We start from the raw sequence: 25,605 nt of genomic DNA, 5'->3' as shown, positions 1-25,605 counted from the left end.
GATCAATAATTGAGAAGATCCATTTGTGGGGAGCAAAATTTTGGCTTGCACAGGTCACCATATTATGACAGATTACCAAGTCCCACCCCTGCTTGCCTCTACGGATCTATATAGCTAGTCTCGGAGTGTTACTTAGGCTGCCTTGTTCTTAGCGATGGGGGCATATTTCACCCCTCCGATACCTGTCCCAACACAATGGGTGAACACTTCGTTCATCTTTTTTTGGAGGGGAAACAGCACACACTAAAGGGGGTGATCCTTTGGAAGCAAGAGAAAACCTTCATGAAAAACACCACGACTCAGGCACTTTTGGTTTCTCTCTGTTAATCGTTTTTCCAGATTTAAGTTCTGTTCTTCAAATTTTCTCACTAGTTTGCTTTAAAATAAGGAAGTTGACTTCGATTCACACTCTCTGTGTGCATTTGGCTATTTTGTCAGGTTCCGTTCACAGTTTCTTGAGGAGTCACTTGGCCACGCTCAGTGCATGCCCTGATGGCATCTCTTCTACCTTAGATGTGATCGTGACACTGCTGACAAGGAGAAAGACAAGAGATACTTACAGACAGGAGAACTTGAGTCTGTCAGAGACTGGATCCTAAGTATAAGCACAAGTTGAATCACTGCAGCTAGTTTCAAATCAAATCAAATTTTGATTCTATATTGAGATTCCTGCATTGAAGGGGTTCAACTAGACGACGACTCAGGGTCCCTTCCAACTCTACAATTCTATGATTCTATCCTTTCCCAAAAACAGAGTTTGTAAACCATTACCTCAGTCAAATAGTCATTTTATTTCATCTTTCAACTATGCATCTAAATTATAAATTCATATCAAAAGTTCTAATTTCCACGTTTTTACATATAAGGCAATAAACAGTTTTACACACCCCACCCGCAGCTTCTGGTTAACAAGTGATTAGGCTGAATGAAGGATAAGTGACTCACAACTGCCTAAACAGGAACTGTCACAGAATGAGCACCCCAGAGCTATAGGGGAAATCTTCCCGTTGTTTATAAGACGAAGAGTATAACATCGTGTTATCTCTTTTCCTCAGCTGTACGTTTTCTGAGTCAGCACTAGTTTTATTTTCCAGGCTGCCTCCTAGCTTTTGGGGGGGAGGGGTCATGCATTTCCACTTAGTGACCTTGACCTGTGGGATGGCTTTGGAGCTCAGCAACAAGTTCGTTCCTGCCTGAGGTGGAGCACAGTGGCCGTTCAGCAGTTCTCAAGAGAGGACCTCATTCAGAGATCACAAGGTGCTCCAGACATCGCATTTCCAACACTTCAGGGTGGGAAGGAAGCAACCTGGCTTGAATCTCGACACCTGCTGTTCCCAAGGATGGCATCTCATGTTGGAGTTACAATCTTCTTTTTCTCAACCTGGATTGCAAGCATCGCAACCCAGCACAATTTTCCTTTGCAAGGTACGTTTTTAGTATGTTGCTTGTACTGTTTTTTCTGAAGTGTTTTGTAGCACTGTAAGGACAAGGACTGTAATCGGATCCAGCCCACTATTCTCAGCAAGATTATTCACAGCTCTGCAAATTAATCCCGGATTGCAGTAAAATGAAACACAGAGCAGGAGGAAGCAAAGTGTCCTATGCAAGGGATAGCTAAAGAATAAGGGGTGCTCCCAGACGGCCACTGTTTTGGGGTGGGACTCAGACACATAGCAGCAAATTTGGCTGGCACAATTACAAGTTGACTTGATGCTCTCACACAACAAACTTGTTTCTGGCCCCCAAAATTTGGACTCTTTGCAATAAAGAAAATGATGCAGTGGAATGGATGGGAAAATGCTTGCTCCAACATTGTATAACCTGCCTGCAAAGAAATCAAAATGAATGCTCAATAAATAGCCAACATCACCTAACCTCCCTACAAACTTTATGCAAACAAATCAGGATAAATACTCAATAAACAGGCCGTCTGGAAGCAGCCAAGAACTCTTAAGTGTCTCCAGTTAAAGATTCAACTAGAATGTTAATTATTCAAAAATTAAATTAGCTGCAGAACTAGATATTTTTTCTGTGTTTTATTTATTTATTTTATTTTATTTGCTTGGATTTGTTCCTTCCCTCTTATTATCTTCAAAATGTGTTTATCAACCAAGCCACAAAAAACAAGGTTTTGAATCTACTGAGCAGTTCAAAAGTTGTTGCTGGTTATTAATGTAATGACTTTTTAAATGATTTAAAGTTTCTCTGCTGAGTGCAAGCCAGCCATCTGTTTTTAGCCTGTAAGTTCACAGCGCAGGTTATAGTTGTCTTAGAGCACAGACCAGCACTCTATCCATACTAAAAAAAAGTTCCAGTTACAACAAGCTTAATAAAATTTTCCCTTTTCCTTTACTTGTTCCCATCGTTTCAGATAGAATCCCTTCCCTTCCTCCTTTTCCTTCCTTGCAAATTCAGCCACACCCATTTCCACTTCAAGTCCTGAGAGAGAACAGCCAAGCTGCTGCACTTACTAATATAGCTTTATAATATGATCAAACTCTCCAGTTCTATCTGTCACTGCACAAGAAACCATATAGAGCTCTTTCAATGAAGTTCATTTTCCTGTTTCAAGTAAACTTCCAAATCTTAGGAAACTTAGGTTATGAGTAAAGCACTTAATAAAAAATGATAGACATTTTGCTATTTGAAGCAGAAACTCCAAAACACGCCATGGAATTTGTTTTAAATAATCTTATGCCCTCTAATTCATACTGTCCCTTCCTGCCTAATGGTAGTGTTGGCACTGAAACACCACAAATATTTGCATGCACCGAGAGCACTAAGTTTGGTAAGAATAATTGATCCTTGGGGAGTACAGTATTGTTTGGGGGCAAATTGATGACTAAAGAGGAAAAGGGAGTCAAGATTCAGATACACAATTCTTATTTTTAAACCCTGTTCCCTTATTTTTAAAGAAAGGATATCTCTTATTCCCAAGGCTAACTGTTCTGCAGAATACTGCAGATATTCCTTCCCACCGAATCTGATAGACCCTTATATCTTGACTGCACCTCATTTAATTGTTAAATGTTCTTTTTGAACAGCAAGTGACTTTGAATTCTAGTATCATGGAAGGGAAAAAGAGTTTTCAATCCACTTTTTCTGCATGCTACTCATAATTTTATGCACTTCTATAATGTCCCTGCTTACTCACATTTTCTCTTGGTTAAAAAGTCCCCTATATGGTAGCCTATACCTCATAAACTTCATCAGGCTTTTCTCAAGACCCCAAGGTTTTGTTCCCAGCAGTGGCAACCTTTGGGCTCTCAAATTTCAGCAGCGCCCTGTACAACACTAAAATCAAGCACCCACACACCCATTTCTCATGCTCTACAGCACTGCTGTAGTGCCCCTTGCACCGTGGCACCCAAACCAGTCCTGCTCCCCTAAAACTGCCTCTGTTCCTGGTCAATCACTGCCAGTTCAGACCCCATAAGTGTATATATTAAATTAAGACATTTTGCCCTGATGTGCATCACTTTACATTTGCTTACATTGAATGACATTTGCCATTTTAGTGTTCATTCACCCTGCTTAGGACAAATTGCAATCCTGTTTTGTTTTAACCACTCTGATGAACCATTTTGTATCACCAGCAAACTTGGTAACTTTGCTGCTCACTCCTAACTCTAGATCAATTATGAACAAATTTAAAAGCACATGTTCCCAAACCAATCCTTGGATATCAAGGTGGTCCCAGGCTGTGTACATTATTCTTTTTACATTCAATTGTACCTTCATAACAATTCTTTAAGAGACTAGTTAGCTGAGAGAGAGTTCAAACCCAGCTCTCCCTGATCCTTACTAACCAAAGTTATTTTTAGTTAAAGAATGTTGGTTATTGGGATAAGGCATGACCCTGGCTTGGAATGCTGGAGAGACTCAGTTAGTTGGTGTAATGACTTTATGTAACAGCTCTTAGAATTTTTCCACTCTTCAAAGTACATGAAATTAAAGATCAAATTTCTATAGGTAATCATTTGATGTATTTCTTCTCTATTTGCAGATATTAAGACTCTCCAGTGCAGGATTTCTGGAATAACTCTTGCTTCACATATTAACAATAAAGGTGCATTTAATTTTGTCACTGCACGACAAGTATGCGAGCAGCTGGGGTTACAGTTGGCATATAAATCTCAGGTTGAAAAGGCTTGGAAGCATGGCTTTGAAACCTGCAGGTACAGGAAGTCTTTCAACATTTAAAATATTTTATTGTAGGTTAGCAAATAGACATCTTTGTAGATACAATATTTACAAAATATTATTATATATAAATCTAAAGCATGAAATAATTAAATATCTATACCTTATTCTGACTTTTCTTACATTAAAAGTAATTTATCTATTCTGGGATTAAGGCTGCAATCCTAACCTCACTTACCTGGGAGTAAGCCTCATTGAATTCAATAGGACTTACATTGAGTTAGGATTGTACTGTGACTGTCTCTGTTCATTTCTTTCACAGAATGGATTTCAAATATTTAAGTTTAAGTCCATAGAGTAACATCCAACATTAGTCATACTCAGAGTAGACGAATTGAAAAATTGAATCCCCACCTCCGTCTCACTTGAACAGTATCCTGCTATCCCATATCACAAACTCCTTTTGAAACGTCCCCAAGTTTCCAAAGAGACAGGCTACGTGACAGGGAGAGTTGTTCAATATTTGTAAGCCCCAGAACTTCCTTAGGGTCACAGAACTGCTTGTGTAGATCCTTAGATCTCAGCAATAGTTAGTAATTGAATCACTGACATCTTTGCAAAGGGACTTCCTTCTAAACAGATGTGTATAGGATTTCGATGTACAGGAATCGCTAAAGTCAGGGCTGTCCCAAGACATTTTGACAGTTGTGGTGAAGCACTATCTACATCGGAACAAGGGTGGGAGGAGATCGGCAGCACCTCCCTATGCCAAGAGGTTGCTGCATGGGGGGATGCTGAGAAGGCAGCAGATCCAGTCTTCAAGGCGCATGCCACAGCTGTCACTTCTACCGTGGCAGCGGTGGCAGTGGGCATTGCATTCCTTGGAGGTTGGATCTGCTCCTCCTACGGATCCTGCTGCCAGAAGTGGTCACCTCATCTTGCCTCCTGGGTGGGCTGCCCTAAATAAAGTTTTTTTTTTAAAAAAAAACAACCAAGAGGAAAGCCTTCTGTGTCCTTGAAATAGTGTAGTCGTGTGTGACAGAGAATTGCTTGGATGAGTTGTTTGATTATGCTGAATAACCACATCAAATACATATTCAGTTGGAAGGTGGTATTAAATTTATACATGCTTATTTGCAAGTAAGCCAAATTGCACAGTGATGTAGTCCAGACCCATTCATAGGCATTTCATCCCCTTATTTAAACATATGACAATTTCTCATGTTAGACTACAAATGGCAAATCTTGGAAACCAGATTGCAAATCCATAAAGTTGTCAACAGTAGAAAATATTGCCTATCTTTTTAAAGATAAACCTGTGAGAGAACCTTTCTACAGCACTATTTGCTTTTCCTTTCTTCTATAATAATTCCATGTTGCAGAGTAGATTGTCTAATAAGTGTCAGGGAGAAACAAAACATGGGCCTCACACAGCAGTCAGTCAATAAGCAAGCAAGCTATCCAATGGCCCACAGTGACCAGAATAAACGTTCAGTTTAGCTTTTGTATGCTAAATTTTATCAACAACATTCCTTGATTTGGGCATACGCTTAACAGAAAAACAATGTTTTTTGTTGTAGTTTTGGCTGGATACAAGAAGGGAATCTTGTCATTTCCCGGATAACTCCAAATGAAAAATGTGGTAGGAATAACACTGGAATAGTCACCTGGAGAAAAACACATGACTTTCAAGCCTATGCTTACTGTTACAATTCTTCAGGTGAGTGAGCCAAGATAATGAATCAAGCAATAATATTTTGTATCAAATCTATTTCTTAAGTGGATGTAGTGACATTTGGTGTGAAGGCTATCCAGTTGCCATGAGATCATGGCCTGCTTGTGCCACCCACCCCACAACTTAAATTTCCCACCATCTCTCAGTTTACCCTGACTCTTGGATGAAAGGAACTACAAGTTACACATAAACTTTCAAACTGAGAGAGGAAACTATCCGCTGACTTCTTTATGTCCCCTTGGTCAAAGTGTACGGTATGAAAGGGCGGTAAAGCAGGTAGAGCGGAGAATCCTTGGGTGTGTCATGGTATGTTGTTGTCAAGGTTTCAGATCAAGCTTTGTTACAGTGGACTCCCCTTCTTTCAGGTTTTAAAGTGGAGGTTGGATGGCTATTAGTCAGAGATTATTTAGCTGTGATTCCTGCACTGCAGAAGGTTGGATTAGATGACCTCTTTGGATCCCTTCCAACCATACAATTCTATGATTCTAAGATTCTATGAATTAGCGATGGGATGGAGATATAAGGATTGAGAGGAACAGCAGATAGGCAAAATTAAGAAGAAACATTTTTCTCTCTAAATTCTATACGTTCCCCAACTTATTTCCTCATACACCTCTTGAAAATTGGTGTACCAATTGCAATGCACTCTGCTAGATGGTGCATGACTTTTAATTGTATTTTATTGCTTATTTTATTTCTTGTATGACATTTACATTCTATACAATTCAAATTGTAATAGAAAAAGATACCCTACTGGTTGATGCTGGATCAGAGTGTCTCTGTCCTTCACATGATGATGATGATGATGATGATGATGATGATGATGATGATTAAATTTCTGTACTGCCCTTGAACCTAGGATAACAGTCCATCTTACAATATAAAAACACAAAAATACTACCTAATAATGAGTGTGTTAATCTCTTAACAGTCTTGGTGTAAAATGTACTTGGATAAATTTGTGTCCTCCCTGTGACATTTGGCATCACTTAAAGACTCTAGTGATAAAAGTAATATCACTCTGTCATTCAGCATCCTATTCAGTCAATGAAAATGCGTCACCAAGCTTCCACCAGGGACTCATATTAAGAATTGTAAAGAGGTCATTTCCTTCTATTATATTAAAATGTACTCAGAATGGCCATTGGTGTCATAATAGCTTTCAAACTGTGTAAATTATATAAACTTGACCTTCAGAATAAGGAATTGGTTATTCCTCAAGATCACATTGGCACTCAATTCTCTTGCTGCATTTATTATATCAAAGCACCTACAGGCTACAGGCGCACACAAAACATGCCTTTAAAATGTGGTTTTAAGTACCACCACAATGTAATGGATGCAGGTGGTGCTGTGGGTTAAACCACAGAGCCTAGGGCTTGTCGATCAGAAGGTCGGCAGTTCGAATCCCTGCGACGGGGTGAGCTCCCATTGCTCAGTCCCTGCTCCTGCCAACCTAGCAGTTCGAAAGCACATCAAAGTGCAAGTAGATAAATAGGTACCGCCATAGCGGGAAGGTAAACGACGTTTCCGTGCGCTGCTCTGGTTCACCAGAAGCGGCTTAGTCAATCTGGCCACATGACCCGGAAGCTGCACGCTGGCTCCCTCAGCCAATAATGCGAGATGAGCGCCGCAACCCCAGAGTCGGTCACGACTGGAACTAATGGTCAGGGGTCCCTTTACCATTACCTTTACAATGTAATGGGTTGGGTAACTTTCTGAACCAATGCTTTTCCTGGCCTAAGGGCCAAACTAGATGAGATGTTAATTTTCTGAAAGCAATGAGTAAGTATGTCGTTTCATTTAAATAACCACTATTAGGACCAGATGTGCAGGAATTTAATGCTTTCCACTCCCATTATGCTGACTGTTGTGTATTGAGTCAAAGGATTTTATATCTGTATTATTATTGTCTGTATTTGCATTAGGATAAAGTAACTGCCTTTTGGTCCCAGAGGGTACAGCTACTATTGGTTCATTTAAGCTGCTGTATTTGGATCCTCTGTCTTATTGGTTTCCTCCAAAAGGCAGCACTGTGATTGCGTGATATTGTTCCCTCCAAAATGTATCCCTTCCTAGCTAGTCCCCTGTCCCTATAAATGTAGCTTTCCTCTCCTCAGTCTTCAGTCTTGTTCACTTTAATAAAGAGCTGTTACTAGAGAACTGTCTCCAGCATGTTTTGTCAAGAGAGCTGAAATCACAAACCCCACGTCACAACAACTGGCGACGAGGATGGGATCCGGAATGCTGAGGAGCGGTTAAACACAACCCTGCCTCAGAGTCCGGATTGCAGCTGAGAACAAGACTCACTGGCCAGCTGAGAAGACGACCCTGCCCGCTAGGACAATGGAGAGTCCAAGGGTATTGGAGCCCTTCCAGCCATCAGAGCCCCACACCTGGGAAGACTACGTCGAACGCTTCGAGTTCTTCGCAGTGGCTCAAGGGATCACCGATGCCAGCAAAAGAAGGGCCACATTCCTGAGCTACTGTGGGCCCGAGACCTTCAAGCTAGCCAAGGCATTACTTGCTCCAGCGAAGCTGAGTGAGACATCTCTCCAAGATATTCTTGCCTGCCTAACAAGCCACTTGGCGCCTACTGAGACCAAGATGGCCCGGCGGATGGAGTTCCATAAGAGGCAGCAGCATGCTGGGGAGTCTGTATCCGCATTTCTGGCTGAACTCCGGAAGCTCGCTCAGCACTGCGGCTTCCAAAATCTGGAAGAGACTCTCCTGGATCGGTTTATTGGTGGTCTGAGCAGCAAGAAAGCCAGAAGACGCATCGTGGCTAAAGAAGAGGTTACCCTTGCTTCAGCCTTGAAGGAGGCCACCGCCACGGAGAATTATGAAAGAGAGGAGCTTGATGCCAGTCGCAAGGCCACTAAGCCACAGATAGAAGTTGCGCATGCCATGGACGAGCTAGAGGCTACTCCAAGCCAGAGCCCAGTCCGTGGGGTTGAGTCGGTGCGTCAGGCCTGCACAGTGCACAGAGATCGCCGAGGCAGTTGCCCAGGTTGTGGCGGAAACCATGAAAGGAAGAGTTGTCGTTTCAGGGATGCTATCTGCCGGACGTGCGGAAAGACGGGTCACATCGCCAGGGTCTGTAGATCGGCGGCGTCGGGAGCGACAGGAGCACCTAGACTGGAGCATCGCAGACCGCCCACAGCAACTCGTTTTCTAAAGGACTGCCACTACGTAACGGAGATCAATGGGAGGGCCGTGCAGTTTCCAGCGCAAGGCAAGGCACACGTCAAGGTGAAGATTGAGGGTCAGCAGTGCGACATGGAGGTGGACTCCGGATCTGCATTCACCATCGTGTCAGACCAGACCGCGAAGACATTCTTCCCCAGGGGTAAGTTGCCCCCTCTGGAGCCCTTTCCGGCAACCTTGCAGTCGTACTCGGCAGGCCGCATCCATGTTATGGGAATGTGTGCCGTGAGAGTACAGTTCCGGGACAAACAGGCTGTACTCAAACTGGTGATTGCGAAGGGCAGTCGCCCCAGTCTCCTGGGCACTGACTGGTTCCCTGCCCTGGGACTGAGTATCTCAGGGCTTAATTCAATCCAAACCTGCCCTGAGATGAGCGAGGTATTATGCAAGGAATTTGCTGGTCTCTTTAATGGAAAACTGGGTTGTTATAAAGGGCCCCCAGTTGACTTCGAGTTGGACCCCGGGGTGGCTCCAATCCGACTCAAACCAAGGCGAGTGCCATTTGCACTGCAACCCAAGATCGAGGCAGAGCTGGATAAATTGGTCAAGCAGGGAGTTCTCTCACCCGTGGACTCTGCTAAGTGGGAGACTCCAATCGTCACGCCCCTTAAAGCAAATGGGGAAGTCAGGATATGTGCAGATTACAAATGTACTATCAATAAGGCACTCAGGGGAAACTCATACCCCATTCCAGTTGTATCACATCTGTTGGCTAAACTGGCTGGGGGCAAGGTGTTCGCCAAAATTGACCTGGCACAAGCTTACCAACAGCTGCCAGTAACCCCACAATCAGCGGAAGCACAGACTATTGTCACACATAAAGGGGCGTTCAGAGTTAACAGATTACAGTTCGGAGTTTGTGTGGCCCCAGGGATTTTTCAAGGGCTCATGGAACGCCTGTTAAGAGGTCTGCCGGGGGTCTTGCCATTTTTTGATGACGTTTTGATTGCTGGAAAAGACCCACAGGAACTGGTTGCGCGTGTCCGTGCAGTGTTGCTCAAGTTCAAGGAGGTGGGGTTGCAACTGAAAAAGGAAAAATGCAGTTTTGGGGTGCCAACGGTGGATTTCTTGGGGTTTAAAATTGATGCATCAGGCATCCACCCCACAGATGCTAAGATTAAGGCCATCATCGAGGCACCACGACCACAGAACAAGACGGAGTTGCAGTCATTCCTGGGACTTACTAACTTTTATCATTCGTTCTTACCCCAGAAAGCTTCGGTAGCTGAACCATTACATAGACTATTGCAGAAAAAGAATGTGTGGCGATGGGGGCGGGAGCAGCAGAAGGCTTTTGACTCCTTGCGAGGAATGCTGAGTAGCAGGAGCGTCCTTGCTCATTATGATGAGTCAAAGCCGCTGGTCCTGGCATGTGATGCCTCTCAATACGGTCTGGGGGCTGTGCTGAGTCATAGGGAACCGGATGGGTCGGAAAAGCCCATCTCTTTCTATTCCCGTACGTTGTCGCCCACGGAGCGCAACTATGCTCAAATTGATAAAGAGGCACTGGCTATTGTGTCCGGAATCAAAAGGTTCTATGATTATTTGTACGGTCGCCAATTCTCCATTGAAACGGACCACAAACCACTGTTAGGGTTGTTCAACCCAAACAAACAAACGCCACAAATTCTCTCCCCCAGAATGTTGCGTTGGTCAATATTCCTGAATGGGTTCCAGTACACCTTGACCCATGTGCCGGGGAAACAATTGTGCCATGCTGATGCGCTGAGTCGCTTGCCCCTTCCTGGCGGGAGCAATGAGGATCCTGCTCCGGCGGAGCACATTATGATGCTAGAAACACTTCCGGGGGCTCCTGTAACAGCTACGGATATAGCTGAGAAAACGAGGAAAGATGCTGTTCTCTCCCGTGTGCTCACTTGGGTGGGGAGGGGGTGGCCAGGTGGTCCGCATGAAGAAAAATTCAGGCCTTATGCGACAAGGCAGCACGAATTGTCCATGCATAAGGGTTGTCTCCTATGGGGAGATAGGGTGATCATCCCAGCACCACTGAGAAACAGGGTTCTTGAGACGCTTCACATGGGACACCCGGGAATGGTCAGGATGAAGTCGCTAGCCCGATGTTATGTGTGGTGGCCTGGAATGGACCAGAACATAGAACAATGGGTACGAACATGCAAGGCATGCCAAGAGGTGCGGCCAGAAGTGGCCAGAGCACCAGTCCACTGGTGGGAGCAGTCCAGGACTCCCTGGAGCCGGCTGCACATAGATTTTGCGGGGCCATTCCAAGGGAAGGTCTTTTTGGTTATCGTTGATGCATATTCCAAATGGTTAGAAGTGGCGATGGTCCCTAGCATGGCATCAGCTGCCGTAATCAAGGTGTTGAGGCAGCTGTTTGCTACCCACGGGTTACCTGAGACCATTGTATCAGATAATGGGGCAGCTTTTGTATCCCAAGAATTCAGGGCATTCTTGGCTGATAACTTCATAAGAGGGGTCACATCCGCGCCCTTTCACCCATCCTCCAATGGGCAGGCTGAGCGCATGGTAAGAACAGCCAAAGAATCCATTGCGCGCTTAATGGAGGGTAACTGGTCGGCTCGCATTGCGCGAATGTTATTTTTGCAGCATGCGACGCCGTGTACTGCGACGGGCAAGTCGCCAGCTGTGACGACCCGTGTCCCCACTCTACCTTACTATCACTGCGACACAGGAATCCAGAGGGGAAAACACCCACCCTCTGGTCCGGCCGCCTCAAAAATAAACCCCCTTTTACTAATGGGTTTCTTAGTAAGGAGAGCCTTCCAGCTTGCGTGGCCTGGTACCTTAAGAAACTCTAGGCTGTCCCCCAGGAATAACCTCTTGCCTCCAGTAAAGGGTCTCCCTCAGTTGGATTTCCCCACTGTAGAAGTTTGCCCTATGTACTCTGGCAACTTCTTGGCACCTCAGGTTATCCTTCTAAGCCTCCTCCGTGTAACTACAGGACACAAACCACTACCTCCCTGCCTGAGGTGAGTTTTGCCCTCTCTTGAGTCACCACGGCTGTGAGTCCTGGTACCTCGCTGGAAAAATACAGACGGACCTCTTGTTGGCAAAAACAGAGATGAAGTTTTATTGTGTTAAAAACATAAGTGATTCTTTAACGTGTCATTTATTAATTAGCTTTGTTCCAGTTGTACAAAATAAACTCAGTCAAACATTTAACTTTAAGTTTTCCTAGCCTCTTAACTGTCTTCATACAAGCCACCACATAACATCACCTCACACCTTCCTCCCTCTCCCTCCTAACTGACCAAACCGACACTCCCTCCTTTCAAACCGGGCACAGTCCCGCCCCCATCAGAGTTCTATGCCAGTCAGGCTGGTGGTGGGTTAACTCTTTGCCAGCCGGGCAGAAATAAACATTTTAAAAGTGCTTCAATTTGTCACATATCTCCCCCCACCACAAAGACATTGCGTCGGCTTGCTCTTAATTAACTAGAGCAATGCCAAAGCAATGGGCTTGGGGTCTAAAATACTTCAATGCATTCTATAACATTCATATTACAAAGTCAACTAAATTAACATCTCATAAACTTGTACACAGATAAACCATGTTTGGCATGTGTCAGATTATAACGCCTAAGCACAAATGTTTTGCTAGGGTTCCCACCATTTCATATAATCATTTGCACCATTCTATACCTCTCAAAAATACCTGGATAAAGCGTCCGCTATGATGTTTTCCTTCCCACTTATGTGCTTACCCTGTGTCTATTACATGAGTTGCTAGGTTGGTCCTCCCTGGGATGTTTGAGAAGATCTGAGCAAACTGAGCAAGGACTAATTTTAACTGCTCCTTTTGCTCTGGGGTCAGACTTTCATCGAATGACACCTCTGCTAGAGTTGTGCCCTTACTCAGCTCTCCCCACCCAGTTAGATGAATTCCTTGTGTCACCTTCCCCTTTACTTGTAACACCAACTTATTTCTGTCAAAATAAGGCTTAAGTAAATTTACATGAAAGTTTTTACATCGGTTCCCTTCCCCATCTAACTCTACCAAATAGTTCACCGCTGATATCCTCTCGACCACTTTGAAGGGACCGTCCCACGACATCTCCAACTTCTTTCGACGTCTTGTTCTTAACACGAGCACACTGTCACCGGGCTGGAAAGATCTGTCTCTTGCGTGTGCATCATACCACTGCTTCTGTCGACGCTGTGCCTGCTGCAAGTTGTGAGCAGCTTGCTCCCGTAACTCTTGGAGGTCGCTCTGCAGCTCCTGTAGATACGTCACAACATCAGGGCTGTCGATCTGCTCCTCCCCTGACCACGCTGCTTTCATCAAGTCTAGGGGTCCTCGTGGCTGTCGTCCAAATAGGAGTTCAAAAGGACTGAACCCTGTGCTCTCCTGCGGCACTTCGCGATAACCAAATAGGAAGTGTTGCAGCCTCTCATCCCAGTCGTTAGGATGATTGATGGAATAGGTTTTTAGCATCCGGCTCAGGGTCGAATTAAATTTCTCCGTCAAGCCATTCGACTGTGGATGATAAGCCGTAGTTTTAACATGCTTAATCCCACAAAGAGTTAAAAGCTCTTCCATGGTCTTGGACGTGAAGGATGTCCCTAAATCTGTTATAATTTCTTTGGGGAATCCCAGCCTTAAGAATACCGACATGAGGGCTTTTGCTACAGTCTTGGAATCAATGTCCTTTAGAGGTATTGCTTCTGGATAGCGCGTAGCATAATCCACGAGGCATAAAATAAATTTATTCCCCCTTTTTGTAACTCTGGAGATAGGCCCGAGGATGTCCACTCCTACTCTGGAAAAGGGCTCAGTAATTACAGGAATAGACTGTAACAAGCCTCGCGTTTTGTCCGCTCTTTTGCCTGCTTTTTGGCAGATCACACAGGACTTGCAATACTCTTTGATGTCTTTGCCCATCCCAGGCCAGTAAAATCTTGCTTGGATTCTATCACTAGTCTTTCTAATGCCTAGATGCGCTGCTGAGGGTGCGTCATGTGCCATTTGTAGCACTTGCAACCGGTAAGCTCTTGGCAACACTAACTGTTTCTTCCTTTCCCAAACAGCAGCAGTTTTCCTCCTCCTAGAAATTCTATACAGTCTTCCCTCAATGGTGGTAAATAAGCAGGGGTTCTCCACAGTTACTTCTGCAGTAGGACTTTGTGCTTTATCCCACAGCTCTTTTATAGTTTCATCCTCTTTTTGATCACTCAAGAATTGGGCACCGTGCTCCTGGACCACTGGCACGCTAATCAGCCCTTCATCCTCACCAGGCTCTATGGGTGACTCTATAACTGCAGGAGGATTACTCTCAGTGACTTGAGACTGTGACCTAGTTATCACTTGAATACGGTGTTTCTGACTAGCTAGGTCATTCCCTATTAAAAAGGGCACCTCCAATTCATTTAGGATTCCTACTCTCCATTTGCCACAAAATCCTTTGTAGGTAATATCAACTTCAGCTAATGGTACTTCAAAATGTGGGCCCCATATGCCTTTTAAACTATAGGACTGACCCTTGAGGTACTGCTCCTTTGGAACAAATTGGGATTTAACAAGTGAGACTTCTGCTCCTGTGTCCCTCAAACCTAAAAAAGACTGACCATTTAATTCAATTGGCTCCATGTAATCTTGGTTGCACTCCTGCTCAGCCCTCCAGACCTGTAAGACCTTAGAAGTAGTCTCAGCTGAACTGTCTGCTTTCTCTGAGCCTTCTGTCTGAGGCGAGCTATTTTCCTGTGACTGCATTACCAGTTTTACTTGTTTAGCTGCAGTAGGTGTAGTTTGCGACTTAACCAGCAGGGGGCACCTGGCACGTACATGGCCCTCACGATTACAGAAAAAACAAGTGATTTTCTTAGACCCTGTCTTGTCAGAAACTGATTCCCTGACAGGAAAATTTTCTTGCCTGTCTTTATTTTCTCTGTTTCTCCATGGATTACCCTTCTGTGAGTGTTTTGGGAATGCTATTTCATTGAAATCTCCTTGTAGTTCGTCTAAGACCTCGGCAACCCGTGCCACAGTTTTCAGTTTTTTATCCCTCAAGAACCAACGTAAATTGCTAGGGATTTGCTTAAAAAATTGTTCTAAACAAATTAATTGTTTTAACTCATCAAAGTCCTTCACTCCACTCCCTTGAATCCATCTGTCAAGTAATTTATCTAAGCGGCTAGCTAGTTGGGCATAAGTCTCTTTATGTTCCTTTTTTGCCTCACGAAAAGCCTTTCTGCTTTGTTCAGCCGTGAGTCCACATCGAACCCTGACCCTTTGCTTAAATACTTGGTAACTTGACAGCTCTTCTTCCCTCAGGTCAGCATAAATTTCACTTAGTATCCCACAAATTTGAGGTCTTAAATAAAGCATCCAGTTCTCCTCAGGTATTTGAAATTCCACACAAACGCGTTCGAAGGTAAATAGAAACGATTCGACATTATCGTCTTTTCCAAATTTGGGGAATCTTTTTAAATTAATTGCGGTACTATCATTATTAACTGGACTCCGAGTTAATTCTGATCGCAAACGTATCTCTTCAAGCTTCATTCTGTCCTGTTCTAATTGTGCCCTTATCCTCTCTGACTGCATTCTCTCCTCAGCTTCAATTCTAGCTTTTTCCCTCTCACTTTCAGATGCTAACTTTTCCCTCTCAGCTTCAATTCTGGCTTTTCCCCTCTCATTTTCAGCTTCAATCCTAGCTTTTTCTCTCTCACTTTCAATTCTAGCTTTTTCCCTCTCATTTTCAGCTTCAATCCTAGCTTTTTCTCTCTCACTTTCAATTCTAGCTTTTTCCCTCTCACTTTCAGATGCTATCTTTTCCCTCTCAGCTTCAATTCGGGCCATCTCAATTCGTAGTTTCATCAGTTCCACCTCAGAACCTGGGCTTCCCTCAGCCCCTTCCGTTCTTTCATCTCCTTTTGCCTCTCTGGGTTTTCTTACGTGAGTCATTTTCCTCACAGGAAAATCCTGACAGACTCAAACCAAACTAGGCGCGTGAGCTTTGAATTTCGATCACGACGCTGCCACCAAAAATGTGACGACCCGTGTCCCCACTCTACCTTACTATCACTGCGACACAGGAATCCAGAGGGGAAAACACCCACCCTCTGGTCCGGCCGCCTCAAAAATAAACCCCCTTTTACTAATGGGTTTCTTAGTAAGGAGAGCCTTCCAGCTTGCGTGGCCTGGTACCTTAAGAAACTCTAGGCTGTCCCCCAGGAATAACCTCTTGCCTCCAGTAAAGGGTCTCCCTCAGTTGGATTTCCCCACTGTAGAAGTTTGCCCTATGTACTCTGGCAACTTCTTGGCACCTCAGGTTATCCTTCTAAGCCTCCTCCGTGTAACTACAGGACACAAACCACTACCTCCCTGCCTGAGGTGAGTTTTGCCCTCTCTTGAGTCACCACGGCTGTGAGTCCTGGTACCTCGCTGGAAAAATACAGACGGACCTCTTGTTGGCAAAAACAGAGATGAAGTTTTATTGTGTTAAAAACATAAGTGATTCTTTAACGTGTCATTTATTAATTAGCTTTGTTCCAGTTGTACAAAATAAACTCAGTCAAACATTTAACTTTAAGTTTTCCTAGCCTCTTAACTGTCTTCATACAAGCCACCACATAACATCACCTCACACCTTCCTCCCTCTCCCTCCTAACTGACCAAACCGACACTCCCTCCTTTCAAACCGGGCACAGTCCCGCCCCCATCAGAGTTCTATGCCAGTCAGGCTGGTGGTGGGTTAACTCTTTGCCAGCCGGGCAGAAATAAACATTTTAAAAGTGCTTCAATTTGTCACACCAGCCGAGCTGCTCTTAGGTAGAAGACTGGTAACGGTGCTGGATTATGTCCACCCAGATAAAATGCCAAACCGTAATTCAAGAGCAACCCCCCAGGCTGAGACTGACACAACAAGGTATCTCGCCCCTGAAGATCTGGTCTGGGTGAGGAACTATTCACGAGGTCCGCGGTGGGTGGCCGGTGTGATCACCCGGGCTAGTGGACCTGTGTCCTATTATGTGACCTTGGAAAATGGGCAAGTTTGGAAGAGACATATAGATCAGCTGAGGCGCCGGGCGCTCAGCAGGGAGGAGTCAGATAATTCATCCCTGGCTAATGACGCACAGCTGCGAGACCAGAGTGAAAATGGTCCAGAGGTACAGTCACCAGGGGCTTCAGCAAATGAACCAGGGTCTGCTAGTCCTCAGGATGACGAGGTACAGGTCGGGGACCCTGAGATGTCTGGGACTCCATCTGTTCCTGATGAAACCCCTATAGCAGCCCCTCCACCACAGGTAACACCCAATCCAGAACCTGCAACACCTGTTGTCAGGAGATCAGGTAGAAGTTGTAGGACCCCACAGTACCTGAGGGATTACGTCTGCTGTGCTCACTAGGGGGGGAGGGGTGTTGTGTATTGAGTCAAAGGATTTTATATCTGTATTATTATTGTCTGTATTTGCATTAGGATAAAGTAACTGCCTTTTGGTCCCAGAGGGTACAGCTACTATTGGTTCATTTAAGCTGCTGTATTTGGATCCTCTGTCTTATTGGTTTCCTCCAAAAGGCAGCACTGTGATTGCGTGATATTGTTCCCTCCAAAATGTATCCCTTCCTAGCTAGTCCCCTGTCCCTATAAATGTAGCTTTCCTCTCCTCAGTCTTCAGTCTTGTTCACTTTAATAAAGAGCTGTTACTAGAGAACTGTCTCCAGCATGTTTTGTCAAGAGAGCTGAAATCACAAACCCCACGTCACAACACTGACAACAGGCGAGAGAGAGCACCTAGCAAAACATTTCCCCCCCCTAATGGATATTCAACCTTCCCTGTTGTTAACTATCATACTGCTGCTGACACCTCCTCGTTTCTCAGGGGTCCCACTTACGCTGACAGTGCAGTTCCCATCCAGCTTAGCTATTAAGAGGCACTAGGATGAGGATGATGAAGTGTACTTTAAACAAACAAAAAGAAATAGAAAGTGTTCACTGCAATTCAGTATGAAAAGTCATTTCAGCTGCATACAAAATGCTAGTTTCAATAAATCTCACTGCACTGCTTCCCCTCATCTTTTCAGACACATGGAAAAATTCCTGCATACCAGAAGAAAGTACAACTGCATCCCTGGACGTTACTATGGAGGCAAACTCTACTTCTGCAGTCTTGCCTCAGGACACTTCAGCAGTAGTTCAAACATCTGAGTCACAGAAAACGAAAGAGCCTTCAAAGCTGCTATATCGCATTATATGTGTAAATCAGACCATTTCACCAACAGCACCAACTACGGAGGATGTGATCCTACATCTAACGGCAAAACAAACTGCCTTTAGAAATGATGTTCTGTTTGGAGGTAAGAGCGACATCCCATTATTTAGCTTAGAGCATTAGGTGTATGGCTGTTTTCATACTTTCCCCATTCCTTCTGGTCTTTTGCCAGTGGTATAACAAAACATCAGCAAAATAAAAAAAATTCATTCAGTAGCACCATTTTTTTAAAAAAAAATTAAAAATTTATTTTGCTTCGACTCAGACCAACACGGCTACCTACCTGTAACTAAAACATCAGCAGATGTGTTAATGCAAATAAGAGGAAAGCTAGGGCTTCATGTGAGGTTTAAAAAATCCATACTGAGTGGAGGTAAGGGAAAGGTGACATTTTGAAGCAAGAAGCTGTAAAGAATGTAAACTAAACCAGATCTGCAGGAGTGAAGGGGATTCTTCATTTCTGATGTATTTTAAGATTTATTTATTTTTGGCTTGCCAGGGTAGCCAGATAGAAAAGCGGACCGCACTCCCGCACCTTTAATAGTTGATTAGAAGAGGGATCTTCAGCAAATCCTACTGTTGTGCAACCTATGGTGGCTAAAAATTCCCTATTCTACTAATTATTAAAGGTTCATGAGCCCTGTCTTCTTTTGCATCTGGTCATCCTAATTTCTGCTAATGGAATTTGCCATCATAAAATGGGATTTACTCCCAGGTAAGCGGGTGGCGCTGTGGTCTAAACCAGAGAGCCTAGGGCTTGCTGATCAGAAGGTCAGCGGTTCAAATCCCCGCGACGGGGTGAGCTCCCGTTGCTCAGTCCCTGCTCCTGCCCACCTAGCAGTTCGAAAGCACGTCAAAGTGCAAGTAGATAAATAGGTACCATTCCGGCGGGAAGGTAAATGGCGTTTCCGTGCGCTGCTCTAGTTCACCAGAAGCGGCTTAGTCATGCTGGCCACATGACTTGGAAGCTGTCTGCAGACAAACGCCGGCTCTCTCAGCCATTAAAGCAAGATGAGTGCCGCAACCCCAGAGTCATCCGTGATTGGACTTAACGGTCAGGGGTCTCTTCACCTTTACCTTTAAGTGTGCATAGCACTGCAACATTAGATTTCTCTCATCAGTCTAGTTGATGACATCATCTTTCTCCAACTCTGAGGGAACAAGAACAGAAATAAAGTAACACTAACAGGCATTTTTGGGTGGCTTAATGTTAAAAAAATTATCAGTGCCAAGATTAATCTACCAACTACGCCCGGGCTGAATCATATGCCAGGACACGGTGACTAATTAGTTGCACATGCTCTTTGGGGACAAGTTGTTCAGCAACAAAAGCATGCCAGTATGACGAAAATTTCTGCTGTTCTGTGAAGTTCCAGGGAAACTTTTTTGGCCACAAAATATTTTTGTGTGTGTGTGTGTATATATATACACACACACACACACACACACACACACTAAAGTGTGCTGCTTCAAGACATTTTATAATACCGGTACTTTTGGAGTAGAAAGAAAACATTTTTTTTAAAAAAATAATAATCACATTTTCACATAAAATCACATAAAAGAAAACAAAACCAACAGATCCATCAATATGAACAAAGGACATCCACAACTTGACAAATCACAAAAACCAGATACAAGCTAAAACAGAAATATATTACATACTTTTTGAAAAACAGGGAGAGAAAAGCAATTCCTGAAAACAGCATTCAACAATGCAAGAAGTGTAGCAGTAAATGTCCCTTTCTTGGCTGCATATCTTCTAATCTCTTACAGAGAGGACAAGTCAACTGATAAGAAGCGAGTCTCTGATACAGAGCAAGCTAGTCCCTCAAATACTTCGGTCCTGATCAGTGACAGTCTGTATAGGTCCAAAACACCCCCTTGAATTACCGGTACCATCCACAAATCAATGCTGTGTGCTGACCAGCCTTTGGAAACCACCAGACATGATGGATGACCCTTCACACTCTTTGATTCTAAAAACAATCTGTTTCTCTCTCCAGGTGTACCCACTGCCCTCCTTGTGCTTGCCCTCATCTTCTTCATAGCTACAGTTGTTTTAGCAGTCTGCTATGTCAAAAAGTAAGAGTGGTTTCTTTTTGGGGGGGGGGCTACAATAAATATCCATATGCATCTTTATACCTCTGCTGCCTTGACATGTGCACATTCAACAAGGAAGTGAGCCTTGGACTTTGCAGGTAGAATGCTTTATGCAAGTCAGCCTCTAAGCCTGTACCTTTATTGGCATGTATACCTGTATTCTTTTATGCAGTAGGAATATAATACAGGAAGTACATTTGCATATGAATGTACACTCAAAGGCATTTGTTCATATACAGTGTTCTGTACATGGAAGGGAAGTGCATTTACATAATCCGCATGTTATGGTCTCTTTATGGATGTAGCGGGGGCAGGGGGGCATCAAGTAAAACAATGTTGTTGTTTAGTCGTTTAGTCGTGTCCGACTCTTCGTGACCCCATGGACCATAGCACGCCAGGCACTCCTGTCTTGCACTGCCTCCCGCAGTTTGGTCAAACTCATGTTCGTAGCTTCGAGAACACTGTCCAACCACCTTGTCCTCTGACGTCCCCTTCTCCTAGTGCCCTCAATCTTTCCCAACATCAGGGTCTTTTCCAAGGATTCTTCTCTTCTCATGAGGTGGCCAAAGTATTGGAGCCTCAGCTTCACGATCTGTCCTTCCAGGGAGCACTCAGGGCTGATTTCCTTAAGAATGGATAGGTTTGATCTTCTTGCAGTCCATGGGACTCTCAAGAGTCTCCTCCAGCACCATAATTCAAAAGCATCAATTCTTCGGCGATCAGCCTTCTTTATGGTCCAGCTCTCACTTCCATACATCACTACTGGGAAAACCATAGCTTTAACTATACGGACCTTTGTCGGCAAGGTGATGTCTCTGCTTTTTAAGATGCTGTCTAGGTTTGTCATTGCTTTTCTCCCAAGAAGCAGGCGTCTTTTAATTTCGTGACTGCTGTCACCATCTGCAGTGATCAAGGAGCCCAAGAAGGTAAAATCTCTCACTGCCTCCATTTCTTCCCCTTCTATTTGCCAGGAGGTGATGGGACCAGTGGCCATGATCTTGGTTTTTTTGATGTTGAGCTTCAGACCATATTTTGCGCTCTCCTCTTTCACCCTCATTAAAAGGTTCTTTAATTCCTCCTCGCTTTCTGCCATCAAGGTTGTGTCATCTGCATATCTGAGGTTGTTGATATTTCTTCCGGCAATCTTAATTCCGGCTTGGGATTCATCTAGTCCAGCCTTTCGCATGATGAATTCTGCATATAAGTTAAATAAGCAGGGAGACAATATACAACCTTGTCGTACTCCTTTCCCAATTTTGAACCACTCAGTTGTTCCATATCCAGTTCTAACTGTAGCTTCTTGTCCCACATAGAGATTTCTCAGGAGACAGATGAGGTGATCAGGCACTCCCATTTCTTTAAGAACTTGCCATAGTTTGCTGTGGTCGACACAGTCAAAGGCTTTTGCATAGTCAATGAAGCAGAAGTAGACGTTTTTCTGGAACTCTCTTGCTTTCTCCATAATCCAGCGCATGTTTGCTATTTGGTCTCTGGTTCCTCTGCCCTTTCGAAATCCAGCTTGCACTTCTGGGAGTTCTCGGTCCACATACTGCCTAAGCCTGCCTTGTAGAATTTTAAGCATAACCTTGCTAGCGTGTGAAATGAGCGCAATTGTGCGGTAGTTGGAGCATTCTTTGGCACTGCCCTTCTTTGGAATTGGGATGTAGACTCATCTTCTCCAATCCTCTGGCCATTGCTGAGTTTTCCAAACTTGCTGGCATATTGGGTGTAGCACCTTAACAGCATCATCTTTTAAAATTTTAAATAGTTCAGCTGGAATATCATCACTTCCACTGGCCTTGTTATTAGCAGTGCTTTCTAAGGCCCATTTGACTTCACTCTCCAAGATGTCTGGCTCAAGGTCAGCAACCACACTACCTGGGGTGTACGAAACCTCCATGTCTTTCTGGTATAATTCCTCTGTGTATTCTTGCCACCTCTTCTTGATGTCTTCTGCTTCTGTTAGGTCCTTACCACTTTTGTCCTTGATTATGGTAATCTTTGTACGAAATGTTCCTTTCATATCTCCAATTTTCTTGAACAGATCTCTGGTTTTCCCCATTCTATTGTTTTCCTCTATTTCATTGCATTGCTCATTTAAGAAGACCCTCTTGTCTTTCCTTGCTGTTTTTTGGAAATCTGCATTCAGTTTCCTGTATCTTTCCCTATCTCCCTTGCATTTTGCTTGCCTCCTCTCCTCTGCTATTTGTAAGGCCTCGTTGGATAGCCATTTTGCTTTCTTGCATTTCCTTTTCCTTGGGATGGTTTTCGTTGCTGCCTCCTGTATAATGTTACGAGCCTCCATCCATAGTTCTTCAGGCACTCTGTCCACCAAATCTAAATCCTTAAACCTGTTCCTCACTTCCACTGTGTATTCATAAGGGATTTGATTTAGATTGTATCTTACTGGCCCAGTGGTTTTTCCTACTTTCTTCAGTTTAAGCTGGAATTTTGCTATAAGAAGCTGATGATCTGAGTTACAGTCAGCTCCAGGTCTTGTTTTTGCTGATTGTATAGAGCTTCTCCATCTTTGGCTGCAGAGAATATAATCAATCTGATTTCGATGCTGCCCATTTGGTGATATCCATGTGTAGAGTCGTCTCTTGTGTTGTTGGAAGAGAGTGTTTGTGATGACCAGCTTGTTCTCTTGACAGAACTCTATTAGCCTTTGCCCTGCTTCATTTTGAACTCCAAGGCCAAACTTGCCAGTTGTTCCTTTTATCTCTTGATTCCCTACTTTAGCATTCCAATCCCCTGTAATGAGAAGAACATCCTTCTTTGGTGTCATTTCTAGAAGGTGTTGTAGGTCTTCATAGAATTGGTCAATTTCACTTTCTTCAGCTCCGGTAGTTGGTGCATAAACTTGGATTACTGTGATGTTAAAAGGTCTGCCTTGGATTCGTATCGAGATCATTCTGTCATTTTTGAGATTGCATCCCATTACAGCTTTTGCCACTCTTTTGTTGACTATGAGGGCCACTCCATTTCTACTACAGGATTCTTGCCCACAGTAGTAGATACGATAGTCACCCGAACTGAATTCGCCCATTCCCTTCCATTTTAGTTCACTGATGCCCAGGATGTCGATATTTATTCTTGTCATCTCATTTTTGACCACATCCAGCTTACCTCCATTCATGGTTCTTACATTCCAGGTTCCTATGCAATATTTTTCTTTACAGCATCGGACTTTCCTTTCGCTTCCAGGCATATCCGCAACTGAGCGTCCTTTCGGCTTTGGCCCAGCCGCTTCATCAGCTCTGAATCTACTTGTACTTGTCCTCAGCTCTTCCTCAGTAGCATGTTGGACGCCTTCCGACCTGAGGGGCTCATCTTCCAGCGTCATAACTTTTATATGCCTGTTGTCTTTGTCCATGGAGTTTTCTTGGCAGGGATACTGGAGTGGCTTGCCAGTTCCTTCTCCAGGTGGATCACGTTTAGTCAAAACTCTCCACTATGACCTGTCCATCTTGGGTGGCCCTGCATGGCATAGCTCATAGCTTCTCTGAGTTATTCAAGCCCCTTCGCCACGACAAGGCATTGATCCATGAAGGGGAAGTAAAACAATAGAAATATTTAACTAACTGACCAATCACGTCAGTCCTGCCTCCCCCAACCCAACAAAAGTCCTGCCCCTCCTAACAAAAATCCTGGCTACGACCATGGGTCTCTTGACCACCAGATCTGTGACCCTCTGTGGAACAGCAGCTCATAAAGAACCTAGCACTAGTGCTCTGATCTGGTCTTGGGATTTTAACTAAATACATCCCTCAATTCTATTGGGAGATAAACACATGAGTTGGGAACTGCTATGCTGCACAGTGGCATTTATGTGGCTTTGGTGAGCTCAAAGCTAACTATACAGCATCCTAAAGGTTATTTGAGTTGTCCTTGCACCTTCTCAAGAGTATGTTCATCTCCTGCTTCAATTTTTGAGTGGCAAGATGTTCCAGACATAGTGCAAGTGCTTAGTTTCCTTTGGAGAAGGGAGCATTGGAGACTTATGGTTACTTGTCCAATTTCCTAACTTGTTACAAATTTTGTTTAAAGATACAAGAAAACATTTCCATTTTCCAACAAGGAGGAGAAAAGGGTAGAAATTGAAACCAAGAACATCAAAGAAACAAGGACAAACGTCAAAACTCCAGGGCAGGAACCCAAGGGAAACGGGAAAAACACAGAAGAATCTCAAGCCAAGCCTGAACCACGGGTAAAATGTTTGGAAGCAGAAGTTTAAGAAATGGCATCCAAATGGACATATCTTAGATGAACAAATGACAGATATTAGCAAATTTATAAATGGATGGTTGTAAATACTGCCAAAGTCAAAGTTTTTGTCTCTCTATGCAATTTGTACTTTATGCATATCAGCTATACCATGTCATTACAAAAATATGCCTAGTTCATTACAGAATTCCATAAATGGAAGGGTTAATTGAGAGGAGGGAAAAGATCTGATTCACATGGGGAAATGTGGCACAAGCTTTGTAACTATGAAATGTTGTATCCAACTTTTCAGATAAAATTGTACTAAACACTTCCCTGTAGGAATCACTTTATGCAGGTAGTCTTCTCTCTCCCTCTCCCTCTCTCTCTATTTAAACCAAAGACAATTATAACAGAGCAATCATCTGCATGACATTCTGAGGTATGTTCCATCCTCTTCCATAGAGTTTACTCTGCAGCAACTGTGTTCAGGATTAAAGCATAATATCTCTCTCCAAAAAAAAAATGTTGCCATTGTCACATTCATTATCATACTACGGTATACCATTTTATTTATTAAGATTGCTCTGAAAAGACAATATAATGCTTTGTATACAACTTCCAGGGAGATATATTTGGATACAATCTTTTGAAACAACATGACTGGTTTCTAATTGTTATGGAAGGTTTTTCCATCTTAATAAAAAAAAATTGTAATGTTGTATGGAGATCATCTACAAACCAAAAAAGGCATACAAAATTGGTTTTTCTTGCCATTAGTTAAACTCAAAGTACATATGTCAGGCCATAGTAAATAGTTTAATGGTGGCATTTCAAACAAACCATTGATACCTATAGGAGTCTAACTCCTATTTACTCCAAAGTAAGTAAGTAAATACAAGAAGGTTCAATGGGACTACCTAGTAAATTTTACTTCTCAAGATGGGCAATGCATATTGAATAGATTTTGGATGTGGGCTAGAATAACACATAGGAAA

General features: G+C 43.6%; 1 protein-coding gene across 1 annotated transcript; it reads left to right on the top strand.

Moving 5' to 3' along the window:
- The first annotated feature begins 1,205 nt into the window (after positions 1-1,205).
- LYVE1 (lymphatic vessel endothelial hyaluronan receptor 1) lies at positions 1,206-25,323 on the top strand. Its single transcript, XM_060275692.2, has 6 exons — positions 1,206-1,425; positions 4,007-4,178; positions 5,724-5,863; positions 18,111-18,383; positions 20,305-20,383; positions 24,452-25,323. The coding sequence occupies exons 1-6, from the start codon at positions 1,341-1,343 to the stop codon at positions 24,636-24,638; spliced, it is 936 nt and encodes a 311-aa protein (XP_060131675.1). The 5' UTR covers positions 1,206-1,340; the 3' UTR covers positions 24,639-25,323.
- The last annotated feature ends 282 nt before the right edge of the window (positions 25,324-25,605 follow it).

The sequence above is a fragment of the Zootoca vivipara genome, chromosome 1 (assembly GCF_965207765.1).
Source record: "Zootoca vivipara chromosome 1, rZooViv2.hap1.1, whole genome shotgun sequence".
Lineage (NCBI taxonomy): Eukaryota > Metazoa > Chordata > Lepidosauria > Squamata > Lacertidae > Zootoca > Zootoca vivipara.
This window is presented reverse-complemented; position numbering and strand designations above follow the sequence as displayed.

Coding starts and splice junctions, on each gene's coding strand:
- LYVE1 (XM_060275692.2), top strand. CDS start 1,341: ATGGCATCTCATGTTGGAGTTACAATCTTCTTTTTCTCAACCTGGATT. Junction 4,179..5,723: donor CATGGCTTTGAAACCTGCAG/GTACAGGAAGTC, acceptor TTTTTGTTGTAG/TTTTGGCTGGATACAAGAAG. Junction 20,384..24,451: donor GCAGTCTGCTATGTCAAAAA/GTAAGAGTGGTT, acceptor TTTTGTTTAAAG/ATACAAGAAAACATTTCCAT.